The sequence below is a fragment of the Martes martes genome, assembly GCF_963455335.1.
Source record: "Martes martes genome assembly, chromosome: 12".
NCBI lineage: Eukaryota > Metazoa > Chordata > Mammalia > Carnivora > Mustelidae > Martes > Martes martes.
In genome coordinates, this window is record NC_137900.1 from 31,112,618 (window position 1) to 31,125,424 (window position 12,807).

The window sequence follows — 12,807 nt, forward strand, 5'->3', positions numbered from 1 at the left end:
TTCTTAAAAAAATCACTCACCAGATTAACACAGAATATTTATGAATCAATGAAAGCTAGAAACAAGCTTAAAGATCCAACTGCTGAATAAAAAAGGTGAGTAGAGACAAGACTATATACAATTAACAATTTTATATGATAAAATAAATAAAGTAAAATCACTTTCACAGCTCCTGCACTAATACAAAAAAAAATCCTTACTTTAAAAAAATCACTTTTTAAAAAAATCCTAATCATTTTTTAAAAAATCAGAGAGCCTTATATTTCAATAGTTTTAACTTTTCAGTTATTTTTATGTATATATGTATGTAGATATATATAGTATATTGGTAGAATGATCCTTGATTTAGATAAAGGTAAACTGCAGCTTGGCATAGCAATCATGTATCTACCAAGGCCAGACAGCTAATAAATGTGAGGAAATTGGGCCTGGGTATTAGTGTACATGATTATATTATGTGGGTGTTACGGATATTTTTTTTTAAACAAAGCAAAAAATCTCAATTTTTTTTTTTTTTTTGCATGAAACCTCCTAATGTTTAAACATTGGCAAAAGCAACCTACTATTTATAAATACTTAGGCTAGCAGGCCACTACTTTTCGACCTGTTATAGTCACTGGTCATCCAAAATCACACTGCTTGTTACTGGATAGAAAAGGGCCTACTGCTCAGGCCTTATTTATAGACAAGAAACCATACTATCTAAAACACGTACTGAAACTAGGACAGGATCCAAAATTCCAGAGAGCTTAAAAGATCTACAATCAAAGCTCATAATAGAGAGCCATTTCCCTTCACTCTATCCCCAAATTAATACCACCCTGAAAGTGTCACAGGTGGCTGTAATACCAGTGGTCAGGCTGACGGGAGCAAGAAAGGAAGTGAGGCTGTGATTAGCTGTGATGCCTTCAGCTACCTCCACCACATGGCCTCTTCCTCTGGCCCATGCCGTCCCCTTCTGGGCACACCTCGCACTAACCAGCTCCTGGTTGCTATTTACAGCAGCCTGTTGCTATTTGCCCAGGCTGTCACAGATACCCAGGAAGGTGTCTGTTGGGTGATGAGTGTTTACAAAGACTTAGGCTGTCCCACCTGATTTTATCCTCCTATCTTTGGTGCCCCATCTAGACTGCTGTTTGCTGAACTAGATTTTTACCTACTGCTTTCAGATCCTCTCCTTTCTGCTCCCTTTGGTTTAACTTCTCATCTGATCCCTTCACCCTGGAGTCACCTTAAGCCAGCATTGACTACTCTGGGTCCAAAATAATTAAATCCTTAAGAAAAAGTAGACCACAAGTTCAAAAGGTCTTCATTAAATAACATATTAAGTCCCTGAGCTTTTAGCATGACTTTTGAAGCAATCTCAAATTCAACACAATTTAGGATTCTACTCACAGACTGAATTAATAAAATCCTAGAACTTAATTAGTATAATTTTCAATGTAAATGTTTACAAGGGAAGCCATTCTAAAGGTTATAAAAACTGCTTAGAATTTAAAAATACTACAGAATGATATTCTGAACAAGGAATCTACATGTTAGCAAAATTAGCTCTCCCAAAGTAATCTATTGAACATTAAAGGAGAGCAAATTTGCAAGCTATATACCAAGAGTTTGCCTGCATCAATTATTTTACACTAAGAACACTTTAACCACAAAAAAATGTTAGAAATGGTGGTTAATTTCCCAGGCTAGCCCTCAAAAGTACATTTACCTATGGAAGAGTTGAAAACTACGTATCTGCAGAAAAATGTAATTGCTGGGGCAATAAGATTTGAACAAAGTTGATAACCAACAAGATAAAATGGCATCTTTCTTGTTTTTTAATATAAAAAGTAGATTTAAGATATGAGAATAGCGGAACGAAGCAGAAAAATATAAAGAAAAAGACATTGAGTGAGTGCTTAATTTGTGCCAGATGCTCTACATAAATTGAAAGTGCAGGCAGCTCAGTGCCCTCTTCCAAAAAGCTGTTTTGCAACTAGAAATTAAAGTTTGTACCGACTAGTATAATAATGCACTACCACTTCCATTACAAAGTATACATGTAAAAAAATTACATAGTGAGAGAGAGATAAAGTGACAATTATTTCTTAAATGATTATATAGAGTAATTGTGCTTTAAAGAACCTCTGTTCACTAAAATATTAATAAATTTAAGCTGATGGTTCATTTTTTAAGTATCTTGATTTAAAAGCCTAGTTGTGAGTTTAGCTATTTTTTTGTTGTTGGTTAAGAAAAAACTTTATGGAAGTATAATTTACCATCAATGAAAACATCTTAAATGTACAGGTCAATGGGTTTCAACAACTGTCCACAGCTATATAACCACGACACAATCCAGGTGTCTATCACCCCAAAGGTTCTCTTTTGCATCTTCCCAGTTAGTCCCAAATGTCTCCCTCCTCCCCATTAAGTCTGAGGCAACCACTGCTATGCCTTCTGTCACTGTGGACTAGACATACAAGACATCTTTCCAAGGGCTTCATATAAATAAAATCATGTACAGCTGTTTCAATTCTTGATGTTAATGGGTGCTGTAACTTAAAAAGATACTTTCCAGTGATAAGTAAATGCAAATGCAGTAATGATTACACTCATTTTCTTTCATCCTATCCAGCAATGATGGACATTTGGTTAGTAAATTCTCAACATCCCAAATGCTAATCAGACGTTGTTAAAAACTAAAGGGGAAAGTGCTACACATTTTTGCAATGTTTAGCAAATAAGTTTAGAATCCACTGAAACATTATTTAGATGATTTTAAACTGGGTTATAACATTTTGTTTTGTGGCTATTAATGTGATACTTGACTTTGAAAACTAAGTCCTTAAAGGGAAAAGATCATTCATTCTGCCTTTTCAGCACGAAGCTGGTTTCAGGATAACCAAATTGGTTTCAGTCTCAACTGGAGAGGGGAAACTCAATTCCCATAAAAGAAAGCCAACTAATAAATGCAAGATGAATAAAATAATTGGAAATTATGATTATATTGAAGCCATAATAAAATTATTGATTGAGGCAAGTCCTATTAATTGTATATAACACTAGATGCATGGTTGATGGGGAACTGAACATACAAATAGTTCCAAAACTAACACCGTATGGAATCCATTAAGTCATAAAGGAGAAAACCATACATTGAAGGAATTTGATGGTTAGCACTGAATCCAGTGGTCATTTTTAGCATCCTTAATGGTAATTTAGGTATTATATGTTTTCTAACACAATGCAACATATACTACTAATACAGGAGCCTATAGATTTAAGTTCCAGTTCACAAGACATACAGAGAATGGAGAAACAAGTTAAAAAATACCACACGGAAGAAACTAGAGAAATTCAAAAGGTGAAACACTCCATAAGGGGTCTGGTCTCTCCCATACATCAGTGTTAGCAAAAACGGACCATAAATGTGTCAGAGAGACTAAGGGCACAACAATCACACACAATGTATGGTCCTGGATTAGGTATTGTTTTGGACATTTTGGATCAATGGAGGAAATATAAATGTAATCCAGGTATTACTAAAATGGAAGAATGGGCCACTGACTGGAAAAAAAAAGAAACAGTGATAAAACTGTCCTGGTGAACATAAAACAGATGGTATTTTACACACACATATGCACATGTCCTGCTTTTATAAATACAAAAGAGGGTTCTTTTTAAGGCAAGTTTCCTAAATTTCTCAAGGGTATAAATACAGGTTTTGACATGACATTTTTCACAACAAAATGACAAAACAAAGTTTCAAGCTTTTATTTTCAAAATACTCTCTTCACTATCAAGAATATGTTTTGAAAGGCACTTGCTTTTCCACTTAAAATTTCACCCTTACTTCAAATTACAGGTTAAATACCACTACCCCCCAAATCTGCCTAGGTATTTGCCACTGACTTATCACAACAGGGTAAACTTACCACTCTATAAAATTATGTGAGGTACTTATCTTTTTGTAAAAAGAAAAACTCAGGTATCTTCTATATTTTTCGACTCTTCTACAGTGAGTAAGTGTATAAAAGATTTTTACTTTCACCTAGTGTGTTAACAAAGCTCCTACCATTTCAGATAGTTGCTGAAACCATTTATCAGGCCACACAAAGTGCAATACTTGGAAATAAACACATCAAAGACAAATGAATAGTTAAGCCAATAATCTCATTTCTGCCACATGTAGCACCTGCCCGTCTGACAAATGGGACTAACAGAGCATGGGCATATCAATCCTGTTTCAATAGCTGAGTATTTTGACTTTTTTCAAAACCAAACCTCCTCTGCTTTTAAGACAAAAAAAATAAATAGAAGGACTGACACTTTATTCAGGCCTCCTCTACACTCCATATTAGGTCCTTTTAAATACACGAAGATGGAGAGGGCATTCCTTTCAGAGTGTAAAATAATGGATAGAGAGTCAGTCCATTCGGAATATTTTCTTCCCAACAGTTCTTCCTCCAGATTTTTTGTTCTAACATTACCACACCATCTTCCAGATGAATCACTAAAAAGCATTACTATTTCCAAAATTCCTCAACAACTCCAGAAAAGGTTATCGAGGCTGCAAACCAATTTCTAGGAAACTCACTCTTTCTAAAATTCTTTAATCAGAGGATTCAACAGACTTCAACCAGATCAAATCCTTACCCCAAAGCCATTAAATTCAAACTCGATGTTTAATCTTTGAGGTATCTATATTATATCTTAACACTCCTTTGCTACTATTAATAAATTTCTTTTTCTCGGGGCGTCTGGGTGGCTCAGTTGGTTAAACATCTGCCTTTGACTCAGGTCACGATCACAGGGTCCTGGAATTGAGCCTGGAGCCCACAGCTGTGCTCCCTGGTCAGCAGGGAGCCTGTTTCTCCCTCTCCCTCGGCACCTCCCACCCCCCACTCGTGCTCTTGCACACTCTGTAATAAATGAACAAAATCTTAATTAATTAATTAATTCCCTTTTATTAGAAGTTTTTCTCCTGTTTTCTCACCTAGCATCATTTCAACTCCAAGCTTCTATTTTAGCCAACCAGTCACGGCTGCAAAGACTTTTGCTAAAGCCAAGAACTGTAATCCTCCTGCCGAGCTGGCTTCTAACTCAGCAGAGGAATGAACTCAACTGAATGTCCAAATTGCTTACCTGGCACTTTAATAACCAATCAAATCTGTACTAATCTGAGACCATAAAATCCTGAAAGGACTTCTAACTCTAAATATGTTAAATATAGAAAAATAAACTTCAACCTGCGAAAACGCAACCATAAACAAAGTCAAAAGGACAACACCAAACTTAGAGCAAATATGACAACAAATTTTCAGTAAATGTGCCAAGGAGTCACTGTTTTATCACTGGCCGTAAAAAATAACAGCAATAAGATTTTTAAAAAGAGATTCCTTCTTTATAAAATTATCAAGTACTTTGTTTTTAACAAAACCCTTGGTTCCCACCACACTCACAGCCACCCTCTCTAGGGGTTCTTGACACTGAAGTCACCATGTCTGGCTCCCCAAGACCTGCTCCCTGCCTCCACCACCTTGGGGACATCACATCTGACCAGAGACAAATAAATGACTGACACAAGAGCAGCCGAGGCAGAGCTCTGTGTGTTCTATTCAGGAGCACATTTTCTTAAATGGAATGCCTTCAGCCATTTCCCCCTTGATAATGTAAAGACTTTTACTGTCACACTAAGGACCATATCTCCAGGGTCCCCTTTAATATTTTATAAACCCCAAGAATTCTAGCTGCATCCCTTTTTCTATAAAGTTGTCGTGATTTATTCTAATCCATGGGGCTTCTCACCCAGGTAATGGCTAAGTAATGGGGCTAAGTAATGGCACCAAATGCCCCAGTTAAAAGAGCCACCTCTCCGTACTCTTTTTCTTAACTTGCATAGGTTTTTTTTCCCCCTAAGAATTTTTGGTGCTAAGCACAATGAACACCACGAGAAATGAGGGGAAAAAAAAACACAAAAGCAACACATCTGGGTAAGCTTAAAAAGTCAAAATTTTAGTAGACCTATCTACAATCAGTGTTTTCACACATTCAGAGATGGTAAGAAAACTTAGCGCTATCCCAGAAACATTTCTTCAGTGAACACAAGATGAAAACAAAAGCAAAAAGGCCTTAATCACATTTCCTAATGATTTACCTTAAACATAGAAAAGGAAATTATGAAAAGTTTAGGTACAATTTCAGCCAGTACCACTAACTTCTGGTTTAATCACTGTATATTCCAAATTATTAAACTATATACCAGAAAATAACTTCCAAAAGGAGGAAGGCATGACAGAGGCAAGTAGCAAGTTGGGGGAAGAAAAAACTTATCTAAAGAACTTCAGAAACAATCCCCTTATTGTGGATGGCAGTAGAAGACACATCCACTCACTATTCTTCTCCAGTGAATAGGATAGCTAGCTTCCACACCAACAAACAAAAAGATAAGGGGCACTATTCTGGAGGAGCCCTCAGCCTACTGTGGGAAAACTGTTGCTAAGGTACCCCTGCAGATGAATATACTAGGCACTGATAAAACGTGACTCTAAAAACAAAATCTTCCATGATCCTTATAAATAAATGAAATTTATAACTCTTGTGTAAATACTGGCTATTCCAAACTGTATTTTCCAATGATTCAAATAAACCTCGGGACATCTGGGTGCCTCAGCTAAGCAACTGCCTTCGGCTCAGATCATGATCCCAGGGACCTGGGATGAAGTCCCACTTTGAGCTCCTTGCTCAGCAGGAAGTCTGCTTCTCCCTCTGCCTGCCGCTCACCCTGATTGTGCATGCTGTCTCTGGCAAATAAATAATAAAATCTTAAAAAAAAAAAAAAAGACCCCTGAGTGTCTTATGTAACCTATATAGTATGTAAAACTTGTCCTACAACACTATGTCCTCATGCTAGATGTTTTCATGAGAATGGAGAGAATCCATGAGAATAGACCTAAGAGTCACACCTTAGTTAGGAAAAAATTCCCTATATTCAAATTATAAAGCACTCTTACCTCATGTGACGCACTTTGATGTTTTTCTAGAAAAAAAATCAATTATTGGTCCTGACTCCACTTTCACAACTTCACTAAATGGATCATGGGTTTATAAAAACACAGCTTTGGGGGCATTATCTTCTAACCTTAAGTGCCGTAACACATACTGTTGGTCAATTTTTAAAAAAATGGGCTTTTTAAAGAGCAGTTTTAGGTTCAGAATAGCAAAGCTAAGTAAAAGGTACAGAAATCTTCCATATACCCTGTCCCCCCAAATATGCACAGCCTTCCCTGTTGATCAAATCTTTAAAAGCAAAACATGTTCTTTCCGGAAAGAAATCAAGATATTATCTTAGAAAAAGTAATTTCCAAATTCCAACTGCAATTTAAAGTACCACTGATGTATGCATTTTCACTAATATGTTAGGAAATCAGTTAAATACTTACCATATAACATCCAATAAGGAAAGCAGCATTCGCTTGTTTTCTCTGATCAGAGCCAGTAAAATGAATAATTTTCTTCCTCATCATTGTGATGGACTACACAAAGATAAACAGGTGTTAGTATTTTCTCTTTAATTTCAACTTTTCTATAACTTCATTTTGTGATGAAGACAAATTTCAAACCTTACAATGTATAAGCATTCACCTTAGCAAGATCTTTACAATGATTAACTTTGATATCCCAAAATACCATGTACCTTCCCATAAAAGACATGTTTTTGGATTAGGATGAAAGTACAGTTAAGGAGTGGGGAGGGGCTTAGATTATAAGCTCTGAAAGAATACACGAGATGCTGGAAAAGGCAGTGGGAGACTTTGCTTTCCTTCTCCTATTTTTGGTTCTAAATCAATTCCCAAAACCATTATAATTAAAAGGGTATATTAAAACAGGCAGAAATAATTCATTCTGTTAGAAATCAAGATGATGAGTGGGGTAAGAGGGCAAGGGGAGGGTAGAGCAGAGATAAGAGAGCAAAAGTGGGCTCTTACTTGGTGGTGTTAATGTTGTTCTTGATTTGATAACCAAGATGATTACCTACATATATTCAGTTTGTGAAAATTCATTGAACTGTGCACTCGAGATCTGTATCTATTTCTGTACATACATTACACTTCAATAAAAAGTTAAATAGAAAGGGTATGGAATTTTTTTTTTTAAGATTTTATTTATTTATTTGATAGATAGAGATCACAAGTAAGCAGAGAGGCAGGCAGAGAGAGAGAGAGGAAGCAGGCTCCCTGCTGAGCAGAGAGCCCGATGCGGGGTTAAATCCCAGGACCCTGGGATCATGACCTGAGCCGAAGGCAGAGGCTTAACCCACTGAGCCACCCAGGCGTCCCCAAGGGTATGTAATTTAAAAACCCAAAAAAGCACATGATTATAGTTAGCACCTCCTCACCTGTATTTCACTAACGTGAGCAGAAACAGATTCAGGTAAGCATAAGGGAAAGGATATATTCAGTTCAAAAAGCACACATTTCTTGATTTCTGTGAGTCAATGATGAACGTGTACATTATTTTCCTTTAGTTGTTTACAAAGAGTAAGAGATCCAAGTTGATTTAAAAAAAAAAACAAAACCAAAACCCAACCAGCCATAGAGGAACACAAGCACAAGACACTTTAATTCAAACTCTCAACACACTTTTGTCACTAATTGAATAGGCAGTAATGTTTCCATCAGGTTGGGTGGTCAACACCCTGAAAGAAGTTGTTCTGGTAAATGATAAAAAGTTAAAAGAAGAAAAAAGAAAAAAAAAAAGGACCGATATGCCAATATATTCTTGGTTGAGTCAAAGGATAAAAGGTGGAGTACAGGAAAGGAAAAAAAAAGTCTTTCAAAATTAAAGCAAAGAAACACAAGGGGGGTGGCCTCAGGGAGGAAATTATTTTTAGCTTCCCAGCCCTGTATGAACAAAAGACCAGCCATTAGCAACTGGAAAAAAGAAGGAGGGTGTGGCCATAAATATACAAGACCATAAACATTTATATTCCTATTCAAGAAAAAAATAAAGTCCAGAGAGAAGAGTCTCCATCTCTACATAAATCTGTAGGGCAAACACATATAATACAAAAGACAAAAGGCAATGCTACAACTTCCATTTTGCAAATTAGTAACTCCTTTTACAGGTGCTTCTAACATTTACAATGGGGAATTTTAGGTTTGAGGCTCAAGGAAAAAAAATCTGCCTTACTCACTCATAAATTTGCAATACAATTTAATTTTTAACTGAAAATAAATTTTAGGCGCCTAGGTGGCTCAGTCGTTAAGCGTCTGCCTGCAGCTCAGAGGTCATGATCCCAGAGTCCTGGGATCAAGCCCCACATGGGGCTCCCTGGTCAGCGGGAAGCCTGCTTCTCCCTCTCCCACTCCCCCTGCTTGTGTTCCCTCCCTTACTGTCTTTCTGTCAAATAAATTAATAAAATCTTAAAAAAAAAAAAAGAAAAGAAATTTTATTTCTTTCTGTGTATTAGGATGGTAAGTAATCAATTGGATAAAGCTGTTTTTTAAGAAACACCTGCCCTTAAATCCAGTATTTTCTACTTGAGAATTTACAGTGACTAATTTGGACTTGCTAAGCAGTACATAAACACTTTTTATTGATGTGACCATAACTTAGAAGTTTTTTAAATAAAGGAATGGGGTCTGAGTTCAAAGTAACAGAAATACACTTTTGCAACTCTCATACACAGGCTTAAAGAGAGGCTGTTCGTCCCTGCTTTCCTTGCTCCTTAATGGTATATATAAAGGTGGGGGTGAAGAGTCACAAGGAGTACAAGTATCATGGGAGATTAAAGATAGACTGGAAGTAAGATGAGCCAATATTCTTTATAAAGTCATAAAGCACTCTGTCAAAGTAAAGGCAGAAAGAACAATAACCAAAGCAAGGGAAATTTCTCTTGTTAGGTTTCAGTTCCATTAGATCAGACAGGAAGAGGTCTCACTTTATTAAACCGATTTCTACTTTGGCTTTTCAAGTATCTGAGCATCACCAATCCAAACCAGAACAAAATGACCCAATCAATCTTAAACCATTCAGTCAAACTCTGAACAAGAAACATATATACACTATGATTATATAAAACAAAAATCACATGTATGTCCCAAACAACACTGCAGTGAAAAATAACTTTTTTTTTTAAATAAAAAAGAGATGTATGTTTTCCTTTATTTTCCCTCCCCAGAATTAGGCTAACAATGATTACCTAAGCCAAATTTTAAGTAAAAAAGACTTTACCTTTAATTTCTTATTTATCTTGCAACAGTATCTGTAAACCATTGCCAAATTGAGTGGTCCAAAATCTGCGTAGAAGCTTTAAAAATGAAAAACAAAAACATACATATACATTCCAGATCCTCTAAATTTTATAAATGCCTTTTTGGAACTACAATATCCAACTATGACAAGAACGCATATACCAAATTGTTATCGGTTAACAATGTTAATGATACTGCCATACTAGTGGTATTCTGGTAAGGAATGCTTACTAAAAAATTTAACAAGGGCTACAATGCTTAAATTCAGCCTCAATAATATCTGAATTAAAAAGCTGTTTTTCCACACATTTTTCCACATTTTACTTATAACTATTCTAGTTTATATCTCATGTGTACTTTAAGCTGCTAGATTTCAAATATAACGTGTAAAATTTAGGAATTTTCCTTCATTTTGATATTTGCCCTAAGGGTCTACTTTATTACCAAGGGTTATACTACCAAGAAAAAAGTACTTGGCAATTATCAATCAACAGATTTGTAATTTTCCAAGGCTATTCTATTTACAAACATACCTTTAGATTCTTCAAAATAAAAAAAAAAGTTACTAACAATTGTTTAAAAAAGCAGTACTTACTTCTCATATTCAAGTTCATTATCTACGCTGAAATAATGTACATTTGATGAACTCTTTGGTCTGCTGTAGAGAATGGCAAAACAAAGGCGATCTGAAATGGAAAAATTGCAATGTTCCTTCCTTCAGGTTATTAAAAAAAGTTTCACATATCATGATGCAACTCTTTTCAGATGAAGTCAAATTTTTATTTTTTTTCATGCATGGTAAGGGTGCCAATGGGTAATTTCAAAGTGTTCTGCTATTTTGGTGGGTAACAATAAATAAGCAACATTTTTAAAGGAGAAATTGTTAAAATCATAAATCTCAATAGCAATAAGTAATTTTTCACAGCAATATGGCTAGGTTTCTAGAGGAACCTCTCATTACAAAACTTTGGTTCCCCTGGGCTAAGAAATTTCAGCAAACAGCAGCATGCATTGGATAGGCAGATTACTGGCGCTATGTGTCAGTAGGTTTTCAAGCCATCCTAAAAAATCGTTTCAATAGGAAACTATATTTTTTAAAGTAGAAGCTAAAGAATGCTGTCAAAATAGCTGCAAAATTAACGTTTACTTCTGTAGAACACAAACAACAAAACAAACCATAAGTTTATTCAACTATTCTTAGGGATCACTACTTTTGTAGTTATTTTTACCATTAGACAAATCACCATTATAACAGAAGCAATGAGAGGTTTCTCCAAGATGAGTGAGATGAACTTGCGTTGTATAAATGCAGTCAGGCTGCTGGGACGTTTAGCAAGAACGGTAAGTAATGCTCAGAGGCTCCACCCTTCCTCCCTTGTCTCCCCCCCCAAAAAAGTTGCCTAAAAATCCATGGTGAAGCAGTCACCTGCAAATACCTACTAGTGATGCTAAACAGTGCTAATAGAATACTTATTTACACTCAGATTGTAGCAAAATCAAGTACAGCCTTCAAAATAGTTAAAAAAAAAAAAACAAAAAACAACGCCAGCTGGCATCCGTTCCCAAAATGGTAATTTAAACAATTTTTGTCTGCAGTTCAACTCGCACAATTGCCGTATTTATTTCCTTGCAAACTCCTCAACTGAAATGTCTTGTAACCACAAACACTCAAACATATGACGGAGCTGATTCCTTGCTAACCACAAATGACCCTTGATCCCTGTGCAAAGAGTGACCTAGGATTCTGCTCCCGTGGGTGAGTAGGGGCAACTCCTCTGCCAGCCAGGGGTGGGACACCAGGTTCCCAACTGCACACATCTGTGCGGATTCGCCCCAAAGCAAGACCATGCCTGGGGACGAGGAGTCCCGGGAGGCCACCCACGCCCGTGAGACAGCATCGGCCGGGCCCCGAAGTTGAAGGGCGGCTGTTGGCCGGCAATAGGCGCCTCCTCGCCTCCCCCGGCACGGCCTGACACCCCCTAAATACGACTGTCACAGCAGCTCCCGAGACAGGAAAGCCTCGCGCCACCCCACTCACCTTTGATCACCTCCACCACCAGAGGGGTCCCTGCGCCCTCCCGGCTCATGACTCCAAAGCATCTGGAAGGCGGGGCGGAGGGGAGGACCGGGTGGCCAGGGAACAACCAGCCGCTGAGAGAGGAGGCGCCGCGACCACACCCCCAAAGTTTAAAAAAACAGAAAGTTTAAAGGGCCGCGCCCAAGGGCAGGGCACAGCGACGCCCCTCGGTCACCCTGCACAAGGCAGACGCGGGCCAGCCAACCCCGGAAGTTCAAAACTTCTCAAACGTCCCCAAACAGAGCAGCGAGGGAGTGGGACGCAGACCAGCTCCAGCCGCTCGGGCTGAGCCTCGGCCCGGTATTCTGCAGCTTCAGGCCAGGCCCCGCAGCAATTCTGCACTTGAAGTCGGGGCCTGCAGCAAAGTGCAGGAAAGGCGGATGCCAGCCTCGTAAAACAAGCAGTTCCAAAAGCCATTAAAAGGACTTGTCAGAAGAGACAGGCTCGATGGGGATCTGCCAAGCGACGCGAGGGCCCTCCCACAGCCGC

General features: G+C 37.7%; 1 protein-coding gene across 3 annotated transcripts in view; it reads right to left on the minus strand.

The window, feature by feature from the left end:
• Positions 1 to 12,404, minus strand: part of CDC14B (cell division cycle 14B) — a 55,456-nt gene extending 43,052 nt beyond the window's left edge. For all 3 annotated transcript variants that reach the window (XM_080819419.1, XM_080819420.1, XM_080819421.1), the window contains exons 1-4: positions 12,280 to 12,404; positions 10,837 to 10,927; positions 10,222 to 10,297; positions 7,428 to 7,520 (exon numbers count right to left, since the gene is read on the minus strand). In XM_080819419.1, the coding sequence (XP_080675545.1) occupies positions 7,428 to 7,520; positions 10,222 to 10,297; positions 10,837 to 10,927; positions 12,280 to 12,328 (309 nt within the window). In that variant the 5' untranslated portion in view covers positions 12,329 to 12,404. The remainder of the gene's footprint in view (positions 1 to 7,427; positions 7,521 to 10,221; positions 10,298 to 10,836; positions 10,928 to 12,279) is intronic.
• Positions 12,405 to 12,807: the final 403 nt, after the last annotated feature.